Source organism: Dipodomys merriami, unplaced genomic scaffold (genome assembly GCF_024711535.1).
Source record: "Dipodomys merriami isolate MVZ:Mamm:240054 unplaced genomic scaffold, mDipMer1.0.p SCAF_14, whole genome shotgun sequence".
Lineage (NCBI taxonomy): Eukaryota > Metazoa > Chordata > Mammalia > Rodentia > Heteromyidae > Dipodomys > Dipodomys merriami.
The window spans coordinates 40,643,626-40,669,485 of record NW_027202715.1 but is presented as its reverse complement, the minus strand read 5'-3'; the positions used below and the strand labels follow the sequence as shown (position 1 = coordinate 40,669,485).

Below are 25,860 nucleotides of genomic sequence, written 5' to 3'. Positions count from 1 at the left end.
CAGAAAAAGTCAAAGCTATGTACATATGACCATATAAGATGATGCTAAGCAAAATGAACCCCAAAATATGGACACAAGAGGTTTTTCTTTGTTGCTGTTGTTTTCAATGTACTATGTGAGTTTTTTGTTTCTTTTGTGTGTTCTTCCCCCTATGGTATAACCCCTGTTGTTACTGTATTTGATTCTGGTACCCTGCTTTTGTATATACATTTTTCTAATTTGGGGAGGGGAAGGGAAATAACAAAATGCTGAAACAAGGATAGAGGTTGACCCATTGTAACAATGAGATGTACAAGATACTGTGTTGCAAACAAACTTTACAACTTGGGGGGAGGGATTTGGGGAGGTGGGAAGGGAAGGGATAGTAGGAGAAAAACAAAGGAGGGGGTAACAATGCTAGATAGGAAAGGTACTCATTACCTTACTCTTGTTCTGTACAGTATCTTTACAATAAAAAAATTAAAAAAAACTACCCATATACAAATAACCCACAAGCCAGAATGGAAAGTCAGAATGGAAAATTTTCAATGTCTTAAAGTGAAGAAATACAAAATATACTAGTCTAAAAATCACAGGAAAGTCCTATGGCAGTCATCAGGAGGAAATTAGGATTAAATGTTTATGTAAGCACCAAGTAGCTAAGTGGCAACCTTAAGAAACCATAAGAAGAGACTTTTAAAAGCCAAAACAAACACAAAGAAAGAAATAATAAAGGTAAGGACAAATATCATAGCCAGGCATTAGTGGTTCAGGCTTGTAATCCTAGCTACTCAGGAGATCTGAAGATCGATGCCAGTCTGGGCAGACAAACCCAAGGGACTCTTATCTCCAATTAATCAACAAAAAGAAGCAGAACACCAGCATTGGCAGAGAAAGAGCCAAGTGGGAGCATGAAGTCCTAAGTTCAAGCCCAAGGATTGGCATAAACAACAACAACAACAACAATCAGAGAAACTGAGAACAAAATTAAGTCAGAGTTGCTTCTTTGAAAATTAATAAAATTGATTATCTGATCAATAAAAAAAAATAAGGTGTAAATTATATGTCCCCCCAAATGCTGAATTAGAGCAAATGAATACATTTCTTTTTTTGGGGGGGGTCCAGTCATGGGGCCTGAACTCTGGGCCTGAGCACTGTCCCTCAGCTCTTCAGCTCAAGGCTAGTGCTCTACCACTTGAGCCACAGCACCACTTCCGGCTTTTTTCTTTTTGCTTATGTGGTGCTGAGGAATCGAACCCAGGGCCTCAGGCATACAAGGCAAGCGCTCTACCACTGAGCCAACTTCCCAGGCCATGAATACATTTCTTGAAAGACATAAACTACCAAAATCACGGAAGAAACAGATAACCCAAATAGTATTGAATAATAAACTGGATTAGTAAACAGAAATAACAGACTGAATTAATAATTAAAAGTCTTTCAACAAAGATCACCCCAGATCATATTGCTTCATTGCTAACGTCTATTAACAAATAAGGTGAAACAACAAAGATTCTACACCAGCTTTTCAAAAATTAGGAAAACTTTTCTTTTTATCCTAATTACGAATGAGAAGGCTGGAAATTTAAACTTAGGCTGAAATTTTTCCTTGACAAAATGCATTTGAGCTGAAACAGAGTTAGGATGGGAAGGGGTTCTAGGCAGAAGGAATTACTGATGGACTGGTACTGAGCCAGTGAGAAGGTGAATGTAGTTGCAACATAGAAAGTGAAGAGCTCACAATTCTAGTCTCACTTTCGGAGGCTAGAATTTCTGATGCCAAAGGTAGGAAAAAACTAAAGAGCAATACCCTCCTTGAGCATAGAGTCTGGAATCATTGATGAAATAGTAAATGGATTCCAAGAATAGCCGTCGGCCAGTGGCTCAGGCCTATAATCCTACCTATTTGGGAGACTGAAATCTGAGGATTGCAATTCAAAGCCAGCCTAGGCAGGAAAGTACATGAGATTCTTATTTCTAGTTAAGCATGAAAAAGCTAGAAATGGAGCTGTGGCTCAAGTGGTACATATAAGGTACATCCAACGAATTTACTACAAAGTATCCAACAAACAATCACAGTTAGCTATTACAAAATCTTTCATTGCTTCCTCTATCCAGTGAATACCTATGACCCCCAACATCACATCTCCAGTAATGTGTACAGAGAGTTGTATCTTCTTGGGAATTGTTTTCCTTCCTTCCTTCCTTCCACAAATTATCGAGCACCTTCTCTGCACACAGCATTGTGGTGAACCAGAGGAACAACAAATAAAGAAATACACCATAACCCCTAACTTCATGGAATTTCCACCGAAGCAAAGTAGATATACAGAATGCTTCAATTATAACTGGTTGGAGGAGGGGGAATATTTTCAGAGAAGTGGAGAATGTTGTGAATGAGAAGGCTAGAAATTTTAACTTAGGCTGAAAGTTTTCCTTGACAAAGTACATTTGAACTGAGTTATAATATAGAATGGAGTTGGCCTCAAAAAACTAAACATAGACCTTCCCTACCACTCAGCCATACACCACTCCTGGGTATCCACCCTGAACATCATAAAGACACCTGCACATCCACATTCATAGCCTCAGTATTCACAATACCCATGATATGGAAACAGCTCAGATGTCCTACAATAGATGAGTGGACTCCCAGAATGTGGTACCTATACATAAAGGATTTTACACAGCCATTAAAAGGAATAAAATAAAGTCATTTTCAGGGAAATGTATGGAACTAGAACAAATTACATTAGGTGAGGTAAGTCAAACTCAGAGAGACAAACGGCACATGTTCTCTCTGATATGTGGAAATTAGATATGATAACTTATATAGGATTCTAAATACTCATACACAGTGAGATCATAAGAGATACTCTTAAGAGAGAAACACAAAAAAGCAATTTCTACATGCCTTTTCATATTTATATAAAATGCTTATATTTATATAAAATGTTTATATACATATATATATGTATATAAACAATCTCTAACATATGGAAAAAAGAGATCTCTTCTTTAAAAATATTATTTTTTGATTATTCTGTCTTCTTTATGAATGTTGTATTCAAGTGTATATCTCCTGGAGGGTTGGGGGAGAGAGTATAGAATTCAAAGGAAAAGGGGTAAAAAAGTGCAGCATGGAGCTCACTGGACATTGATGAAACTATATAGCTGAATTATATAGCTTGTAGGCAGAGATGGGAGAGAGGGACTGGGAGAGAATGAGGGAACAGAAGACACTGTACAAAAGGAAATGTCCTCATTACTGATTCATGTAATTGTAACCCTCTGTACATTACCTTTATACAAACATTAAAGTAAATTCGTTTAAAAAATAGAGTTGGGACAGGAAGGGGTCCAGACAGAGGGAACTACTGTTTGACTGGTCCTGAGCCAGTGAGAATAGTTGGAATATAGAAAGTGAACGAATCATAATGCACTTAGAAGAGAAGTGTGGTAGTTTCTGACTGTTGTGAGAAAATATTTGACACAAACAAGTTAAGGAAGGAAAGACTTACTCTGGCTCACGGATTCAGTCCATTGTTGACTGGTTCCATTGCTGTGGGCCTGATGTCAGCTGAACACCAGGGCAGGCGGCATGCGGTGGAACAACTCACCTCACCTCACAGTGAACAGGAAGTAGAGATTGCCTTGTTAACAGTCATTCTTCTTTGCCCCTTCTCTTCCATTTAGGCCCCAAGCCTATAAGATGATACTATTCATATATATGGTAGGTCCTGTCCCCCACTTAGTTAATCTTCTCTTTACAGATAGATCTAGAGGTGCGCTTTACTCATCTCCTCGGTACTTATCAATCAAATTAAGTGACAATCCAGAGGAACAATCACAGCAATAGTTGTGTTGTATAGTAGACTTTTATCTTACAGAGCAATGGGAAGTCATTGAAGGGCTTATGGCAGGACTTGGGTGAAAGGATGACGGACGATAAACCCATCCATTCCTGACTTTCTTCTTATAGTGTCTGAAGAGATCTCAATAGACAGTCATCTGGATCTCTAAAACTTCAATAACCAGCTACCGTATTATGATTTCCTTTTTTGTTCCAAACCAACCTATGTTTAGACATGATTTGGTATTAGTAATTGTATATTCTTACCAAAGGTTTCTTGAGCCATGTTAGTTCCAGAACCCAGAAAAACTGGATCCATCCCTGGTTGTATCCCTCTTTAAAAGTCTTACAGGGGAGTCACATAAGTAAACCATCTCAGAATGGCAGGACAATTTCTGTGATAGAGGATTCCTTCTGATCCACACACGGGTATGAAGGTAGTAGAAGGCAGGGAAACTTGAACTTAAAGAATCTACAGTACACATCAAGGAGAGCTGTTGATTCTCTTTAAGGGAGCAGTAGGAACATCTTTAAGCCAAACAGAAAAGTTAGTAGTTACTTGTCATGGAAACACAAATCAACTACAATCCTGATTTTACAGAAAATTATGATTTGGAACTAAAGGGCAAAAAAAATCTTTTATGGTTTTCTCCCATCTGTTCTGCCTATAACAGGAAAGATGAAAGAAGTAAGCCAATCCTTGTCAGAGAGTCACAGAAGGCAAGCCCAGATAAGGTTGATAGAAAAAGCACTTAATTAAAGTCAGTGCCTTGAGAGACAACGTCAGATAATGGATTTCACTTTCAATATATCATATGCTTTGAAGTACAGACAAATATCTTCAATATTCCTTAGTATTTAATGCTCCTGTGAATACATTCCTGTAGGTCAATCTAGTACTAAATATTTTAGGTACCATTATTTGCTCTCTAAAAAATATTTTCAGATAATTTTAATATGTAGAGTAAGACATAGCTATTTTCTCTTACTCCTCAGAATCACTGGAGTGAATGTGAGTCTAGTGAGTCTCTTGCTACACTTTTTTTTTTAAGACTTGTACCCCCACAAATATATACACACAGAAATAGCTTCAAAAACCTCACATGAAGCTAGGTTCCACTTACTGCTCCTCATCTTGCTCTTTTACCTTATGTATGGCCTTATAGACTTGGATAGGCTTATTTCTATGAGTACAATCATAACCACTAGAAACAATCTTAATTGTTAAGATTAGTTGTTAATTGTTCATCTTAACAATTAAGATTGTTTCTAGTGGTTATGATATAACAATAATAGTATAATTTGAAAATAAAAATCATTATGGAAAACAATATTTAAATAGTTGCCAAAAAAAGCTAAAGAATTTATATGATGACTCCCTCATTCTGTTCAGTTACCATCTCATGGCAATTTCATTTTGTTTTACTCCCTTTTACCCACTTATGAATTGACAGGGAGGTTATAGCTAATATTTTTCTAAACAAATGTAACAACGGTGCACATATTTATAAATGTATTTTTATGCACCTATCTAAACCTTGATCGGTGACCCTAAGCCCCAGATCAGTGAATGTGGGTTAGGGTATTCTCTGAAGAATCCCGGGAAGGGCAGATGTCTGGTCTATACTAGATTGCCAGAGAAAAACTGAAGTGAGAAAGCTAAAATCTGGAATTTCACTGTTTTGTACAGCTGGGGGCTTGGGTTTAATGGAAACCAGTCATGGGAGATAAGTGTTCTCAGTTGAGATAAGCTCTAGCTAGCGTGTTAAACTAGTAAACCAGGACTTCAGAGCTATGTAGTGAGAACACTAATTGGAGACGATCAAGACTAAAACTTTATGGTACCTTTGAAGGGTGCTCTAAATGTAATTATGAGAATATATGTTTTTATACAGAGATTGTAAAAATTAGGGAAATGTGAATGCTATTCGAGAGGCCAGATTGTGCTCAGATTTGTTGGTGTGATTTCTCTGAAGATTATCAGATGTTTGCATTATTCAGATGTAGTTATAAAATAACATGCTTTACCAATAAAGAAAACTTTGGTGTTTCTATTTTTCCTGGCTCAGAAAAAGGATCTATGTCTTTTAAAATGCTGCTAAGTGTGAGTTGAAGGCTTCTGAAGCATGACTCTCTCACTTAATTCCAAAACAAAGTTCAGAATTTAAATGTTTTGATTAAACATTATATACTACAACATGTGGTTGATTGATTATGTGAACTGTTTTCATTAATTGGTTTATAAATTGCATTGCCCCAATTAGGAGAGCCAGAAAAAGAGCAGAGAAAACACAGAGGCATCATTAAGGAAGAGGCATTGTTCTTGGAGTAGAGTTGGATGTAAAAGGGGATTTCAAAATGGGATGAGCCTAATGCTAGTGCTCATGCCTGTAATCCTAGTTACTCAGGAAGTTGAGGTCCGATTATTGTGGTTTGAATCCAATGTAGGCAAGAAAGTTCTCCAATTAGCCATCAAAAAAGCTAGAAGTAGATGTGGGGTTCCAGTGGTAGAGTGCCAGTGAAATAACAAAGAGACAGTTGCCCAGGTTATGAGTTTAAGCCTCAGGACCACCATTAAAAAAAAAAAAAGAGTGGAACTATAGTTTGAGATGAATGACAAAGAAGATGACTGCACCCACCAATAGAAGCTGAGGATTTCTAGGAGATGAGCTTAGTTTTGAATATTCTCCTTTTGAGAGTCAGGAGAATCTTGGAGTGGGAGAATCGTTGGTTGGAAATGTTGGGTTTAGAATACTCATACAGGTGTCGGTTAAGGGGATTTTCATCGTCTGCCCATGGGAGCTTGTAAAAGAACTCAAAGCAGAGATGTTCATCTTAGAAGTTCTCCTTGTTTAGTGTATAGGAAGATACAGTGCACCAGCAAAGAACCCATTGGATGAGAAAGCCTAGTTAGAACAGGTTCTGGAACTAGAAGAGGAGGGTCCCTATTTTCTTGTGTCCATCATAAGGATTCCATCATTATCGTTCCAAGAAAGCAAAAAGTGGTTTGGATAGGCCTACTTCTTTGTTTTTGTTTTGTTTTGTTTTTAAAGTACTTGGGGTGGAACTCAGGGCCTCAGGCTTTCAAGGCTGGCTCTCCACCACTTCAGTCCTATATCTTTAGCCCTATATTGGTCTTAGTTATCTTTTCAGATAAAGTCTTGTATTTTCACCCAGGTCAGTCTAGGACTACAAACCTCCTACGTATGCATACATATGTCATAGCTCCATGCTTAGCTTGTTTGTTGAGGTGAGGAGCTCACTTTTTACCTGAAATATTTAGGAGTTGATGAAGAGAGCAAAAGATGCTGCCAAAAAGTGTTTACAGTTCTTCGATTTCCCCCCTTGGATAACTTCCTCACGACCCAGCAGCCTCATCCTGCCCCCAGGATTTCTCAGAACTCATAGAATTCAACAGCTTTGGCCTTCTTTTTTGTTTCTCAACCATTCTAAACTTGTTCTGCCTCAAGGCCTTGTGTACTTGTTATTTTCTCTGCCTACAGCGTTCTCCTCCCAGATCTGCACTTGGCTGGCTTCTTCTCATCATTGGGCCTTCGCTCAAATGTGACACTTCAACACCTCACCTCGGGCAGTCATCTCCCACTACTCAAACTAAAGTGGCTCTCAATTACATTAACCTGTTTTCTTGTCTCCATGGGATTTATCATCTGAATTTATCTTGTTTAATTTATTGCCTGTCACCTCCTTCCCTCTCCACTTTCCAATTCCTACCTACTGAAAATACAGGTTCAGGCTGGGGTTGTAGCTCTGTGGTGGGGTGCTTGCTGAGAATAAAAGTCTGTAAAAATAGGACCTTGAATGTCTTGAAAACTGTATAGCACCTGACATGTTGTGGTTACTTGGTTCTATTTGCAGAATGCCCAAGAATGTATTTATATGAACAAAGGCTAGAGATGAATAGCAGTAAAAAAAAATAATAAAGCAGCGGAAGATAACTTAAGGAAATGTGGATAACTTAAGGAAATGATTCATTCTATTAGCTGGTTTTGTGTGTGTGTGTGTGTGTGTGTGTGTGTGTGTGTGTGTGTGTGTGTGTGTGTGTGTGTGTGTGTGTGTGTGTGTGTGTGTGTGTGTGTGTTTGCTGGTACTGGGGCTTGAATCAGGGCCTTGTACTTTTGCATAGCTTTTCAGTCAAAGCTAGGGCTCTACCACTTAAGCGATACTTCCCCTTTCAGCATGTTACTGGTTAGTTGGAGATAAAGGTTTTGAAGATTTGTCTGCTCAGGCTGAGTTTCCCATTGCATCCCTTCGATTTCAGCCTCCTACATGGCTAGGGGTGAGACACTGGCACCCTGCTTAGCCAGTTGATTTTTCAACTAGAAGTTGCCAGCGGGCTAAAAGAATCTATGCCTACAGCGCTGTTTCTTGTGATGGTATTACAATACCATAGGTACATTCTACCTAGACCACAGGATGGAAGGAGTAAGCCATATGAGGATCAGAGAGAATAGAATTCCAAATTCAACAAACATGAACATCTGAAATCCAAATGATTCTGGACTGTTCTTACAGAAGATACGTTCCTGGGAGGGAGGAGACTCCAGGCTAGTGGAAATAGGGTACTCACATATTTGAGAACAACCCATTGGCCTGAGGGCTCATGCTAATGAAAAATTTCACATTCCAACTTATTTTTTTTTTGTCTGTGAAGTAGGCATGTCATTATTACTTTGCCACATTTTGAGACGTGCTGGAGAAGAGCTAAGGCAAGCATTTGTTTAATAAAGACACTAAGTAACAACATCCCTCATTTCATCTTCTTCCGACCTTTTCAAAGCTCTCCTTCAAAGCCATTCTCTTTGAGGTTGTATTTACCCCATATTAAATGTCTCTCTGAGTAAATTCTTTGGGTAAGGGCCAGTCTTCATGGTGTTCTTGCTAGTGCAAGAACTTTAGAGCTATCTATAAATGACAGGTTTCCTTTGTACGATTGGTTGGAGCACTAACCACCATTCTGACCCCTGGGTGGTAGGAGCCATTTCTCATTCTTCCTCTTCTTCTTCTTTTTCATTTCATTTCTTTCTTTCTTGTCTTTTCTTGTAGGAATTTGTATGGGGCTGGGCTTCATTAGACTCTTTTAAATGCATAAAAATGCCAACCACACTTTTCAGACATGATGTTTTCAGGCACTTGTAAGTTCAAAAATACCCTTTTTTCTTTCCAACTCAGTAAGAAGGCTGTTCCCCATGGAGGCTTAGCCACAAGACAAGTTTGAAGTTTTCTTTTGTTTGGTTTCTGGGGAGAGATTGGTGAAGTAGCAACAGAAGCCCTCTACCCAGTTTTCTATATTTGGGGTGAGGGAGTGATGGGAGTAACAAAGCTAGCCTTGCCTTCATTTCACTCTTCCTTATGTTGAGAAGGAGCTGCAGATCATATTTACACAAATGCATATGCTGACACTAGTTTCACCTTGATGAGACAAAGAGAGAAAAGCAGCTAATGACAAGATTCATTATTGGTTGAAAATAAAACTATTTTTTTTTTCATTGCGTGGGTGAGACTATTCTAAAAGAAATTCTACCTTCTTGAAACCATAGGCACAGAAGTGTACCTGTTTTAACCTTTAGGTGTTATATATTTGAGGAAGCACAGAAAATATTCAAAAGAACCATAGTCATTTTATGCATGCTAGACACATAAAGTTAAGTGGAAAAACAAAGATCCACTCAGTTATCTTTGGGAAAAAGTTGAACTAGAAACCAGCTAACAAGATGAATAATTCAGTAGAAGGAATATGGAATTAGACAGTGGAGAACTGGTCTATGATTGTGTCTGTCTAGCTGTGCAAAGTTAGGCAAATCTAATCTCTCTAGACCTTGAGTCAAGCATTCATTACTGGACAATATCATCTGAAAAATAAGTATGAAATTATTCTGACAATATATAAGCTCTACAATACAGAGAGACTAAAGGCTCATTTAGTAGAAGTACCTCTGCAAGCAAACTCTTTGTTTTGTAGAGGTAATTTTTCTGTGAAGCAATTGCTATTTCACAGGTATTTGGCCAAAAATTGGGAACACGAATAAAGTAAACAACCTTTTATGGAAATAAGGAAAAAGTTTATGCCTTTTCCCTCCTTTCTTTCATAGCAAAAGCAGACACATACAATAGTGGATACCTATAATAGATATGGAGACACAAATTTTAGTAGATACATATAACCTGTATCTACTGCTTTGAGATTCTCACTAGAGTTCTCAATTCTGGAAACAACACGCAGTCAGGCTTTCTTCTTCTATCTTCCTCCCAAGTCTTCTTGAAGTTCATTAGTCATGATCAAATCAACAGCCTTTGTTAAGACTTTCTATTGAATATCCTGCAGAACTGATTGAATATCCATCAGTTCCCTCTTCCAGGTTCCAATGCCTGGGCTCACCCAAAGTCCATTTCAGCAATTATTTCTGTCTTCAAGTTATAAAGGTAATGCTATTAAACATGAAGCACAAGTTATGAAACATAAGATAGTCTTTATTTTGTGACAATTAAAAAAAAAAAAAACCTTACAGAATGTTTATTGACAGAAAGTCAGACAAAAAGATACTATGAGTGCCATCTTGTGGCAAGGCATGACCTACCGCGTCTGATTGGCATGTCTCAATGGCAAACATTCAAATGTTAGCTGTCCCCTACTTGTTCCTGTGTCACTCAGGTCCGAAGGCCACTCTTTCACCAGCAATTTTTTTTTGGGGGGGGGGTCTGGTCATGGGGCCTGAACTCTGGGCCTGGGCACTGTCCCTCAGCTCTTCAGCTTAAGGCTAGCACTCTACCACTTGAGCCACAGCGCCACTTCCGGCTTTTTTCTTATGTGGTGCTGAGGAATCGAACCCAAGGCCTTGAGCATGCAAGGCAAGTGCTCTACCACTGAACCACCTTCCCAGCCCATCACCAGCAATTTTTAACCTTACTCTCTGACTCACTGCAATTATTCTGTTTATTTCTTTTTGTACCTACCTTCTTCATTTTGCTAGCTTTGGTAAAATATTACTTTGCTATTTGAAAATCTCCTACCTTAAATGTCATTGTTTTCTCCTAATATATAGCCAGATCTTTCTCTATTTTTTTTTCTTATGTGTTAACACTTGCATTTTCTTCTTTTATAACCATGGTAGCTCCACCCTGACCCAGCCCTTAGTAGAGTTGCTATATCAATATAGGATGGTCCATTAAATTTGAACTTTAAATAACAATCTTGTAAAGATGTCATTATGACACAACTATCACATGGGATGTTCTTGTATTGAGAAGTTATTTGTTATCTGAAATTCACATTCAACTGAGCATTTTTATATTTCTAAATTTAACAGCGCCATCATCTTTTTCCATTTGTGGTAGATATGGAAACGTGCTGATTTCTCTCCTAGATGTACTTGCTGCCCATTTATGGGAACGGAGGCTGGGGGACATCCTCTGCCTGGCAGCTCCTTCGAGAGCCGTAGAATGCTACTTCATACAATGGCAGCACTCTCTGGGCAGCCATGTCAGTGACTGAATTAAAAAAAGCTACACTGCCCCAACCAACGGTCTGACTCAAGATGACTCTGACAGGCAGTATTTGCCTAAGGGCTCCCCACCAGGTTAGTGAGGGCATTTACATCCTGCCTTGGTTTCCCTTCTTCCTCTGTTCAGCCTGTTTCCTTATATTACTCTCAAAGGGTATTGAATCTTAATAAATGTCTAGATTCTTACTTAGCTTTTACTCCTGAAGAACTCAACCAGTAACACTCCTCCTTTTAAGGGGCCATTCTTGTGACTTTACCCTTGGGCTATTGATGAGCCCCAAGTATGTGTCTAGAGACCTCTCATAGCCTCCCATTGACCTCTCTATTCAATGTCTGATTGTATTTCTGACAGAATAGACAGAACTGAATCTATTCTCTTTTAATTTGCTTATCCAGGTTCCAAGCATTGTATTACTGGAGTTATAACAAGGAACAACAAACACAAATTCTTCAAGGAGTTTACACTCCACTGGAGAAGCAGATAATAAATGGGATAGATAAAGTGCATTGAAAGGTATAGAGTGATAAATGCAAAAGAGAAAAGAAAGCCAAAAGGGTAGAATATGGGGTATATGTTTTGGGTGGCTGTGGACAATTTCAGTTTATTCAGCTGTTTGGCCAAAGAAAAAGTATTCATCAGAATAAATTGGGCTATGCAGCAGCATTAACTCTAGATAGTATCAGATTAACCAAATAAGTTAACTTTGTGTTGCTAGGAAGTCTGATACAAGTGATTGGTCACTTCATTGAGCAATTGAGGAATCCAGACTTCTTGTGATGGTGGTAATTGTCACATATACCCAAAATGTTGGAGTCAATCAGTATCCAACAAGTACTGTGGCATGCAAGTGACACATCACTCCGACACACATTCCTATTTGCCAAAGCAGCATCACATGCTCCCACTTAAACTGCATGCAAAGCCAGACAATGTCCCCCACTCTGGCTAGAAAGAAGAAACATGCCATTTGGTATGCTGCATCAGAACACTTCACTGAAATGATGGCCTTTGAGTAAAGACCTAAAGAGATTTCCCCATTTTTTTAAAAAAAGAAATGACATCTAAATTACCATATTGAAATCCTAATAAAAAAAATTCTAATACAAAAGGCCTTGTCTATATCTTGAAATGTTTCCTGTATCTTTCCCAGTCTACTTTGAGTTGATTTTTCTCCTACAGAATAAAAAACAGGGTTCTAGTTAGTCTTCTGCATATGAATATCCCAATTCTCTTTTTTTCTTTTTTTAAATTTTTTTTATTGTGAACATACTGTACAGAGGGGTTACAATTACATGGGCAAGATGAGTACATTTCTTATCAAGCATTGCAGCCCTTCACATTCCTTCCCAGCCTCCCCCTGTTCCCCCACCTAATCCCCCCCCAAAGTTGTAAAGTTCATTTTCGACATAATAACTTGTACTTCTCATTGTTGCAATGGTCCACCTGTATCCTTATTTAAACGACTTGTTTTTCCCCTTCCCCTCCACAAATTATACCGACATCAAATACAGTGAAAGCAGGGGTTATACTGTGGGGGGAGGGAATACAAAGCAACAAAGAAATAATCTTATAAATGTGTTAGAAACAAATACATGAAAAAAAAACTTTTAAATACATATCTAAGGGTTCATTTTCCTAACATCACCTTATCTGACCTTTTCTGCTTGACTCATACATATACTAGATACTGCAAATAAGGGAAACCATGAGACCTATGTTTCTTTGGGCTTGGCTTACTTCACTTAATATAATTTTTTCCAAGTCTTTCCATTTCCTAACAAATGGGGCAATGTCATTCTTTCTGATGGAGGCATAGAATTCCATTGTGTATATATATCACATTTTCTTGATCCATTCATCTACTGAGGGGCATCTGGGTTAATCAAAACAACATTGAGATACCACCTCACCCCAGTTAGAATGGCAAAAATCAAGAACTCTAATAACAGATGCTGGAGGGGATGTGGACAGAAGGGAACCTTACTTCATTGTTGGTGGGAGTGTAAACTTGTTCAACCACTTTGGAAAGACTTCACATAGAGCACCCCTATGACCCAGCAATCCCACTTTTGGGCATTTACCTAAATGTTTACAAACAAGACCACACTAAAGCTACCAGCACAACTATGTTTATTGCAGCATTATTTACCATAGAATATCCCAATTTTCTTAGCGCCACTTGTGGCAAGGCATGACCTACCATGAGGACATGACCTACCATGACCTAACCAGTTGTTAAAAGTATGATCTTTTCCCAGTGTAAGTTTAGGGAAACTTTGTCAGGAATCAAATTGTTTTAGTTGGTCTTTATGTCTTCTAATTCTGTGCCAGTACTAGGATGATTTTATTACTATAAATTTGTGATATACTTTGAAGTAAGCAATACTCTTTTTGCTCAGAATTGCTTTGGCTATTCAAAGTCTTTTGTGTTTCCATTTGAATTTTAGGACGAATTCCCCCCACCCACCCACCCACCATTTCTGTGAAAAAGGACATTGTCATATTAAAGAGAGCTACACTGGACCTGTAGTTTCCTTTCAGAAGTGTGGCTATTTTCGCTATGTTAATTTTGCCAATCTATGAGTAGAAGAGGTCTTTCTATCTTCTAATGTCTTCAATTTTGTTTTCTTAAGGTTTGAATTATAGGGTTATTTCACTTTCTTTGCTAGGGTTATTCCCCCTCTCCTCTTTTTGTTTTAGGTTTTAGATACTGAATGAGATTGTTTTCCTAATTTTTTTCTTAGCCTGTTCATTTCTAATATATAGAAACACTACTAATTTTCACATGTTGATTTTATATCCTGTTTTTTTACTAAAAGAGTTTATCAGATATTTTTAATAGTTTTAGGGTCTTTTAATCATAGCTAGACAGACAGACAGACAGATAGATAATCAGACATTGAGTAGAGAGGTCAATGGGCAGCTATGAGTACAGGTATGAGAGGTCTCTAGACACGTACTCAGGCTCATCAACACAGCTCAAGGGTAAAGCCATAAGAATGGCTCCTTAAAAGTATGAGTGCTGCTGGATGAGTTCTTCAGGAGCAAAAGCTAAGTAAGAGTCTATACACTTATTAAGACTCAATACCCTTTGAGAGTAATATAAGGAAACAGGTTGAACAAGTTGGCTTCAGTGTTTTCAGACTATCCATCACATGACATAGAAGGTCTGGGTTCAGAGTTCTCAAACCTTTCTAGCAGCCAACATAGGAGTCAAGAACTGGGAACTGGAGGCTGAACATTGTGCCAGCCACAGACTCTTAGTGCTTTGTTTCCTCCATGACCTTTAGGTGAGAAGACTGGCTCCTTGACAAGGAAGACAGGGCCTCCAACTATTAGGCCCTTTGCTGCCAGAGCTCCGGGCTGCTTGAATTTCACTTCAGTACCACACCAGACTCTCTCCTTTTTACAACCACCTCTGTGCCCAGACACTGTGGCAGAGTATCACAGGACTCCCAGAGCCATGATTAGTCCATGTTTTCAAGCCTCCAGAGTAGCTCAGTCTCAAACAATAGACCCTCTCTCGAGATGTTGTTTTGCTGAAGCTCCCAGAGATGAAGGGTGCAAGCAAATGTGTGTTCCTATCAAGGCTCTTCTTCTACAACAAAGCGGTCACTGTCTCAGGAAATCCCTACATTGAGTTTAAGGCTTCTGGGAGATGTGGGCTTATCTTGTAACTAGAATTGCCAATCTGTCACCAGCACTGTCCTTTGCTTTGTGACTGTGTGTTCTGCTTCCTTTCATCCTGGGGAGCTGGTGATGGGGCTTGAAACTATTTGCTGTGTTCCTCTATAGCCTTTATTTCTCTACGATTTTCTCTTGTCCTGCTACTTCTTTCATGATTCCCAATATTCTTCCTCATTCTTGTGTTACCTGATTCTTCTCATTCAGAGTGAAGACAGTAGAAGCCTTTAGTTGCCCATCTTGCCCTCTCAATTGTTTTCATTTTATCATATTTTCAGCTATCTATCTATCTATCTATCTATCTATCTATCTATCTATCTATCTATCTCTATATTTTTGCTAAGTTTGAGAGTAATTTGAAGATAGCATGATAATTCTATTCCTAAATATCTTAGCATGTATTTCCTACCTCAAACAACATTCTTCTACATAACCACAATATAATTACTAAACCTAGGAAACTGAACATCAATTGATTCAATATCACATAATAAAGGGTTTGTACCATAGTTGTTTTATTTCTGATTTTTCTTAGTGTCAATATTCCACTTGGTTTTTCTGTTCAGTACTTAAGTCAAACAAGGAGTTTGGTAAGAATACTACTTGGGCGATGTGTAATTATGCTCTTTAGAAAGCTCTCAGAGAAAGGATTCAATGATGCTAAATGGAGAGGAGAGGGCAGAAATTCAGGTGGATAAGACAGTGGCTTTAATCAGAGTAGTGATGGGGACAATGACATCATAGCTAGGAAAAATTTTATAGATAGGTTTGAAACACAGCTTTGTTTGTCATGGGTGAGAGAGAGAGAGGTGGGTAGAAATTCCTAGATTACTAAAAGATAACTTATTATTCAATTCAAGCAATATCAGAAAAGAATTAGGTTCATTTAAGTGGTTGGTGACTTGGTGTTTTTTTTTTTTTCACATATGCTGTTTGAAATACAGGTGAGTCATTCAGACAGAGTTAATGAATATAATTAACTCAGAGTTCAGAAGAGCCCTAGACTTTCAAATTCTAATTTGTGGCTCAAGTATTAGAATATAGGTAGGCAATACAGCCATTTCTGTCTAGATAAAATTGTCTATACAAAGAAAGAGAGAAGAGAGATAGTTAATAAAGCATTTTTAGGTAAGGGTTAGCAGGAGCTCCTAGTCCATTGTTCTTCCCCTTGTAACCATTCTGTAGGTTTCCAAAATTCGAAAATGTTGTCCCACTAAATTTTCTAAACATATTTTTACATGTAAAGATACTCTACAGAGGGGTTACAGTTACATGAGTAAGGTAATGAGTACATTTCCTATCAAGCATTGTTACCCCCTCCTTTGTTTTCCCCTACCATCCCTTCCCTCCCCATCTCCCCAACTCCTCCCTCCTCCCCCTGAAGTTGTAAAGTTCATTTTCAACATAGTGCATCTCATTGTTACAATAGGTCACCCTGTGTCCTTGTTTCAGCATTTTGTTATTTCCCTTCCTCTCCCCAAATTAAAAAAAAAAAGGTATATATAAGATACAAGGACACTGGAATTAAATACAGTGAAAACAGGGGGTTTTAAAATGTCAACTAAATTCAGATTTGCTGGGTTTCACTACAGATTTCCCCAGGTTAGACTAGAGAATCACTGGTACTGAACCCATACTCATACTCACATGGTTGGTGCTATCCAGTGGTCCTTGCCTCAGATCCTTGGGTAAGGGTGAGGCTGTCTCTCTGGGAGCAGCCACAGCCTAGATAAGATGGAACTGCTATACCTCCTCTACCACTGCTTGGTTCAATCCCAGAATGTGCTGAAGCCTATTATGCAAATTAATCAAATGCAATGAAGATGGGCACACATTAGCTGCGCATATGCACATGGGTTTCTTCCATCTGGATTGCAATTCTATGATGGAATAGTTCCAAATTGACCTCGCAGAAGAAAAATGAAGAATGTTCTCTCAGTTCTATATAGCACTTCAACTTTATCAAGTTTATGCTGTTTCTACAGATAGCTCTCAGCAGATGGAGAAGAGCACCAGGATTCAAGAGTTTCTCCCCACTCTTCCAAGAAGTCTTTTGTACTCCTTCCCCAGGGTTTACCAACAATACTAGAGAGTTTTATTTGACACTTGTGGATTCTGTGGTAAAGAACTTGCTCATTTCCAACATGCTTAGAGTCATGTCAGACGAATATCTATAAAATGGAAATTCGTATTCAATGAACTCTAAAGAGAAAATGAAGGAGATGGTGCATGTAAGAGAATAAGAGAAGGCCTAAATAATTACGCAAGGAAAGGGGCGGCTGAGCCCAGTGGGAAGGCTGTGTTCACCTGCCAATACCTGTTACTTAACAACTGACATTTTCCAGATCTCATTTCAGGGAAGACAACACAACATCTGTCCTGCTGTTACCCCTCCCCCTTTACCCACCACCCCTCTGCCTGCCTGCCAGCACCGTGAGGGCTAAAAGAAGGAGAAAGCAATTAGCGGGTGAATGGGGGATGGATTGAGTTGGGAACCTGCTGAGAGCCAACACCAGAGATCTCATCTGATTGTGCAGCTGACTTTGGAAGTTTCTATCACAAGTAACACTGATGAATGTAGACAAGTACTGAGAAGAGGGAGAGAGCCTGGAACAAACATTTTACAATAATGGGATTCTTTGTTTTGATAGTTATAATACCCATGGCTCTCTATCCTCTGCTCTCTCGAACCACCAGCGTGCTTGATATGTAGAGCAGATAGGAAATTTCGTCTTGAATATTATAGTAGCCTTGCCAAGGAGAACTATAAAAGATAATTAGACTCCGAATGTTCAGTTACTTTTTCCTTTCCTATTTTGTTCTTTAATATCTTCTCTGCCATTTCTGCATATGTATGGACATATGCATGTGTCCATGCATGTGTGCATATGAAGCAATGCATGTGTCTATGTGGGAATATACAGAATGTACTAAAATTATATATATGTGTGTGTATCAAGAATAACCCAGATTTTCTTATGTTAACTTTAATCTAAAAGGTTTTCATTAATCCTGAAATAAGACAAAGAGCCTATGATTGGAGCTAATGCAGAAAAGTTTGAAAGTACAGGGCTTATTTGTTTGGAGGGCTGTTTCTAACAACAAAAGCATGTTTGCTATTTTTGGAGTCTGCCATACTTCACTTTAAAATATGGCAGCATCTTTCCCATGTCAAAAACATTCTGTAGTGCCTTTATTGAATTTCATTCTTAAATTTATTTATTCCATTATTGCCAGATTTGCTTCTCCCCTCTCCCATTGAGCAAACTATTGTCACTTTTCCATCCAGTTCTGTATATTTCCAGAGGGGGGAAAGTGGTATTTTTGAGTCAAAGCGCTATGCATTTTTAAAGGTTTTGATACATATTGCCAGAATGTACCTTTCTTGAGGAGGGTTAAAGTTTTACAAGAATTCAGTTTATAATGAATATGCACAAAAGAGGAAAAGCAGGGAACTATAAATTATAAGGTGGGTCTTTACCATGTGTTCTTGAAGTATCTAGACTAGACTTATTTCAAGAGTTATCACTGAAAACAATGCCAGAGTAAGTCTGGACTGGTTTAGGGAAAGAGAGACAATCTAAGAGACGAGCCTCTGGTTCTTTATTGGCGGCTTACTAAATTTCACACAAATAATGCTTGTATCCAATGCTCAGATCCTACAGATCCTAGAGTTTCATTAAGAACAGTTTAGTACTATGTAAAGGGATTTACTATAGCAGAAAAATTATAAAAATTATAATTGAATAAATTCTTGCTGATGTTTCTACTGAATTAAATATTTCTGATGTACAGAATAACTTCTGAATAAAGATTCATTATCTCTGGCTATGAGCTTGAAAACATCCATTGTTTCCAGGGGCTGTGAAGGGGTAGGGACCTTCGAAGGACTTTTTCAGGTGTGGGGCCCAGAATGAATGTAGGGCACCTGCTATATGTCCACCTTGACAAGGTGAATGGTCACACCAATTTGGTGATAGATGTCTCCTCAGGCCCTGTGGATGGCCAGCTGCAGTACTGGCAAGAGTTTCTGCCACTGGCAGCCCCAGCACTGATGGAGGGTGGGGTAGGAGCACTTGCCCTCAGACCAGGCATTGATATGGGTCCACACAACACATGGGCAAAGATGGTGAGGGAAAACCTAAAGCCAACTTTGGTTTTTACACCTAATCCTGACAGCGGTGTGTACTCTCTGAGGTGTGGAGGTAGGGTGGAAGACTGGGGCATTCACTTTCTGTATCCATGGAATCCTTTCATCCAGACACATCCTTATTTACTCCTCATTTACTGCAAAATCTCCTATGGATGTCTTGTGTATTCTCTTACCTAGTCATGACATCAGCTGTTTCTCCAGCTTGCCCTGGTTCCTTTTATTAGAGAATAACAAGTATTGTGTGTTAGGTATACTCATTGATACCAAAAAGTTATTGTTTCCTGGCTTTTTCTGAAAAACATACACATACATACATATGTATATACACATATGAATATGCAAATAGTAAATATATAACCTTATATATTTAATATTATATATGTAATATAATATATTCTAAATGTATATCAAACAGGGTCTCACTATGTAGTCCAGGCTGGCCTCAAATTTAGCATCTTTCTGCCTTAGCCTCCTGAGTGCTGAGATTACTGGTGTTAACCACCAATCTGGCTAAATGATGAGTAGAAAGATATATAGATAGATGTGTACATATCTATCTCTATGTGTATATGTTAGAAAATTAGGAAAGTTACAAATATTAAATTCATGCACAGAAATATCTATATTTTGGTATCAGCTCTGTTTCTTTAAATCTTATTTGTATCTTCTACATATTTCCAATTCCATTCCAACTCCACAGTTCATGTAAGCCTTCTCTCTTTCCTTATTCTCAATGTCTTTTTATAACATACATTTTCTGTAATTTATTTAACTAGTTCTTATTTAATGGGCATTTGGAGTTGTTGTTTTTTTTAGTGATTGGCTGGTAAAATGAGTATTGCAATGATTTTCTTCTGATACTTTGGAAAGCTTTTTATAAATATTTAGGTTAGAAAATGTCAGTGAGTGGGCTTGCTTGGTCTAAAAGACTCCACATTTAAATTTTGATGGCTAGTTCTAAAGTCTACTCTAGTCACATTTAAAAAACAAAAACAACTTGTTTCTTAGCAGTAACATATCTTAAAAACATTATGAGCTTCTTTACTAATGTCAGTATTTCTCGTCCTTTTAGCCTGTCAGTATTTAGATGGGTTCCTAATGTGATGCAAAGGCCTGCTGTACTCACTGGTACTCAGTTTTCCTTTTAATCTAGTTAAACTGATTAATGAGCCCATTAGTCTCCACTCCCGAGTCTTCTGATGGTGTTGTAATTTTTATTCAGAGACATTTCCTAAACCTCATTCTATTTCAACAGCTTTAGCTAAATTATAGACATTTATGCTGATTTCTTTATAACCTAGTTAAGGTTTCATTGCCCTGACTAACTTGGTGATATTTCTCTTCCTATTAAAATTAGCTCTCATTGTAGAGATATCCTCCCTCTTTCTGAAATGGCTGTGTTCACCCAGGCAATTTTCAAACTGTTCTCTTGGTAATAGCTACAATTAAATCCTCCCCCACTGGCTGTACTCACTAAATCAAATGGCTCCTCACTTACCTGATGGTTCCTCTCTCTGAATTTCAAAAGGCAAAGTTGGTTCACAGTCACCTCACAGTGGTTCCTACTTTCCCATTTCTCTCTGTCTCTGTCTGTCCCTCTCTCTCTCTCTCTCTCTCTCTCTCTCTCTCTCTCTCTCTCTCTCTCTCTCTCTCTCTCTCTCTCTCTCTCTCTCCTCTTTCTCTGTCTCTCTCCTTGTTTCCTCTGTCCTTGAAGCCTCTGTTGGATGGTCACCCATACTTTACCCATAGGCTCCATTCTAAACAAAACACTTAAGACCAGTAAGTATATTATCTGAACACATGTAACACCCAGAATAGACATATCCTAATATACATTATCTAAAGGGAATTTGCTATAATGAACAGTGATAATCGAGGTTGGCTAGTTAGGGTCAGACAAATTACAGATGGCATTGAATGGACCTAAACAGCACCTGCATATGTCAGACACTTCTTAAAGTTTATTGTGTACTAGATTCCGGATTGGATGCTCAAATGGTACACATTTTTTATGTCTGCTCTTTGGCAAATGCTCAAATCTGCCTTGAGAGAGAAAGGTGAAGCTGAACAATGAGCATGATTGGCTATTGTTGTTAACAAGAGAAGATGAGGAACTGGGAGAAATGAGAGGAGGACCTTCTCCCCTCTCCCCACCCCTGCCCATGTGTCTGCCTCAGGGAATCAGGGAGCCCTCACAGAGGAAGCCATTGATCTAGGGCATGAAGGGTGAAGACAAGAGGAGGAAAGACATTCTAGGCAAAGCTTGTTCACAACATGGGGTGATTGACTGATGCAGTTTGTCAAAAAAAATGGTGAGGATTTCTAACATGATGCAAATTTTATCCATCCCTAGTGCTTGGGCCCACTCTGTGGGCACGTATCACACAGAAAAATGTATTTACTTTGCTTTAAGGACTCCGTCTGTATTTACTTTGCTTTAGGGACTCCATTCTGTTCTTTTCTTAGCTGGCAATACAGGAATATACTATCCCTCTGTGACTATTTTGTTCTGTCAAAACCTTAATGTGATGGGAGAAAGCTTTTCCTGTGTGGCTGAGGAATTGGGTTTATGATCATTACCTTCCATTCCTGGAAGAGAGTACTAGTGAATTCAAAAGAAGAAATGGTTGCATTTGTATTCAGCTTGTTCTAACTATGAACACCCAAAAAATCAGATGATCAAATCCCATGAACAACAAGGTATAGCGTTTTCAATAGTCGAACAGTCCTCATTGTCGACTGCCTTGTAACCCCTAGGGAAAGGAAATGTAATGTAAAGGGCTCATAGTCCTGTTGATAAAGGCGTAAGTTATTAAGTCACTCAATAACATTAAGGCACTCAATAACATTTGCTGAATAAATTAATGATTTAAGCAATGTCCTGTTTACGTTTGTTTGAATTTTTATCTTGTCTCTCAAGTGTCAAGTTCTGAAGGATGTCAGAAAATGATTGACCTTTATATGTCACTGTGAATTCATTGATCATTATCCAGAGGGTTTTTGTTTTGTTTTGTTTTTTGACAAAGTGAAGTCTTGGGTCACGAAATTTAAAAAGCCAATCTTGGGTGTTTCTGCTACTTGTTCCTTTTCTTGCTTTTATTCAAGTAAGTTGGTTGCACCAGTGTATTGCTTGTTGTCTACTTCTTCTTTCTGCCTTCCTTGTCTCCTCCCTCTATGTGTCACTCACATCGGCTTTTATTAACCAGAAACTCCTTGCAACTTCCACCTTTGGAGTTTCTTAAGACTGAATTTCTGCCCCTCCTCCTCGTTCTTCTCCTAACCATTAGAAGACGCATTCAAGATTTTGTCTTCAGCCATCTTTCTATCTTTTGTCCTTCAGAAATCTCAAGGACTTTCAGACCATCGACTGTCTGAGCCTATAAAAAATGGCTTCCCAGACTAGGCTTTCTTCCATCCCTCTCCAATTCCAGCTCCTCCTCTTTACCTGCCTGGTATATAAGTGCTGCGGGGATTGCTATTCCTGGAAAATGCCAAGGCAGCCTGACTAGGGGACATAGAGGTACTGTCACCCTCTTGTGGAAAGAGCAAAAAGTCATATTGAAGGGTCAATCAAACAGAACCCGATAGCAGATATTCCCAGGAAGATTGTATCTGTTAAGGCCCTACTAAATTGCTTTATACTCAATGTATATACGTCTTAAATAAGCTCTAGAGAATATCTTTGAAGCCAGTTGTAATTATTTTATCTAGAGTTCCCTTCCATTTCTTTCAGTTTCATATTAGATCACTTTTATGCAATGAAAAGAAACAGATTTGGGCTCTGGGAGCTCTTCATGATGACTTGTGGAAGAAGCTGAGGTATGGTAGATGTTTTGAAGGATATGATAAGAGACAGTGCCAGCCTTAAGGGGCTTCATGGAAGAGGCAGAGTGAACATTATTATATATGAAGCCCATAGTATGCCAATGTGATGATTTAGCTAAAGATATTCATCTAAAAATATCACCCCTGCTCTTTTAAAGAGTGTTTATTTTTTGGAAAATACTTTTATTTTGACCAGTTGTTTTTTTTTTTTTTTCCACCTATCCTTTCATATGGTTACATCTTCTCCTCAAAGAATATCAGTTCTAATGAAGTTGAACCCATTCATTCCCCTTCATGGATTGGAAAAACCTATAGAGTAAACATAACTTTTTTTGTTGTTGAGTCACTAGTTGAAGCCAAAATTGATGTGCTTTTTATAAAGCTTTTTATAAAGCTTCTTACATTTCATTTAAATAAAAAAATATAAATTTGGGGGCTAGGAAGGTGGCTCAGTGGTAGAGCTCTTGCCTTGCATGCATGAGGCCCTAGGTTCCATTCCTCAGCACCACATAAGCAAAAAGAAAAAAAAAAGCTGGAAGTGGTGCTGTGGCTCAAGTGGTAGAGCGCTAGCCTTGAGCTGAAGAGCTGAGGGACAGCGCCCAGACCCAGAGTTCAGGCCCCACAACCAGACCCCCTGCCAAAAAATATATAAATTTACTTTTATGTTATTTTGAACATGAAAAATGTATTCATAGCGTTGAATAGAAAACCAGCTAAAACAATACATTAAATCATATAAACAAAATAATAGCCTAACTGCAATTTTATATGAATCTTCAAAAACCATTTCTTACTGACATGTAGATAATTATAAAATGATCATATATTTACATTGGTTTTTATATGATCACTTTAATAGACATTTTCACTTTGTTAGTTTGAAACAAAATAAATAGACTTATTCCTTTAATCTGAAACTTAAGCCATTTGTTGATTTTGCCAAAGTACTTAATTCTGGGTAGATTGTGAGACAGTTTACATGGATTTATTTTAAACTTAAAGGAGAAAAGTTTTTTCTGGCTTTTGGTCCTTCTTAAAAATGTTTTCTCACATATGTAACAAGATGAAAATGGACTGAATCCAATATCTATGACCCTACTATAAAAGACCAAATAGCTACAGCAAAATCTTTAATGGGACAACTTGAGTAACTCTACATCTCCTCTTGTAGAACCCTAGTGTTCCATAGAAGCCATTTGAGAAGCTCTGATCTAGGGTCTTAGATAATGAATATTAGAGTAATGCGAATCCATGCACATAACTATTTACCTAAGGTACTTTTTACATGTATTTACCACCTAAGGTCATATATTCACATCATAGAAAACATTGTCTAAAAATACAAATAAAACCTGTATTATTAAAAAGGAATGAGAAAAGTAGAAGAAAGGTTAATAGAGAGTTCTATCATCAATAGAACTGATATATCATCAACAAACAGGGGAAATTTGAGGGAACTAGAAAGGCCTAAAGTTGGAGAGAAAAATATAAATGAGCTATGGAGACTTTAAGGAAGAAAGGGGGTCTTGAAAATTCCCTAAGGTATTCAGAGACTGGTGGGAATGATTGTGAGAAGAATCTAGAAAATGGTAGTATAGACATTGTAATAATTCTCATCAATGGAAGGGAGGGCCAGCAAGAACTGTGGTAATAGAAATAAAGGAATGACATAGAAAGGAGACACATGGTTACAGAACTGATGATATCTGGTTCAACCTGACTATGAACATAGTTCTAACAATAATTATGGTGTTTCTGTTCTCAGAAATATTAGAAATGTGGGCTTGAGTGAGATTTACTTGGAAGTCTTGGTAGATGGAGTTCATTTCTAAGACTCACCAACCAGCCATCTTTCTTGATTTTGTACCCAGACACTATTCTTGTCATGATGTAGAGGAACATAGATCCTCCATGGACAGATCCAAAAAGTTAGAGAGATCCAGCTGCATGGTGAATTTTTCCAATTTTTAAATATTAGCAATTCAATTTATTTTGTTGTTGTTCAAGGCAATTCCTTAGCCACAGGAAGCTCATAGAAAGGCTTTTTAGACTGGTTAATATTTTCCTTTGGCTGAAACGTTGATTTGAAAGTTACAAGCCTTTCTCTGTTTCTTCCCAGCCAGGTCTCTAGACAAACTGTATAACTTCGCTGATTGCTCTGGACTCCACCTGATATTTGCTCTAAATGCACTGCGTCGGAATCCCAATAACTCCTGGAACAGTTCTAGTGCCCTGAGCCTGTTGAAGTACAGCGCCAGCAAGAAGTACAACATTTCTTGGGAACTGGGAAATGGTAAGTAAGGATGTTCTTTCCTCTGAATTGACAAGTTGAAGGGAGTGAAATTTAAAAAAAAGGTTGACTTGGGACATAGTCTCCATCTCCAGAGTACTGGCCAAGGAAACAGGTGAGATGCTTGGCCACTGAGCTGACTGTCCAAGTGTACAAGATCAAATAGAAGGCACTAGAATTAATTATTATAATTAAATTTATACTTATACCTTTTCACCTTGATTTTTTTCTGTGGAAATGTCACCAGAATTGGGGAGATAGTGATTTATGACTATCAGTATTAAGTCAGATACAACCTCTGCACAGCCTGAGACTAATTCAAAAGAACAATGGCCAAATGGAGAACACAACACTGTGTTCTCACACATGGATTTATTGCATTCTAGGATTTGAAGTTTTCATCATAATATGGCAAAGAAGGAGGGTCTTGTAAGAGCAGTTAGTTGGAATGTGACTTTCATTTTCTTCCCTCTCTTCTTTTTTCCTTTTCTCTTTTTCTTCTTTCTTTTTCTCAGGTGGGGACAATTTGAAAATAAAAAAATCAGCTAGTAATAG

The 25,860-nt window shown here is 38.1% G+C and overlaps 1 protein-coding gene across 1 annotated transcript in view; it reads left to right on the top strand.

The window, feature by feature from the left end:
* The window catches only part of LOC138826204 (inactive heparanase-2), a 460,635-nt gene that overhangs the window by 233,153 nt on the left and 201,622 nt on the right, over positions 1 to 25,860 (top strand). Inside the window, exon 4 of the mRNA XM_070021377.1 lies at positions 25,135 to 25,308. Coding sequence (XP_069877478.1) covers positions 25,135 to 25,308 — 174 coding nt within the window. The remainder of the gene's footprint in view (positions 1 to 25,134; positions 25,309 to 25,860) is intronic.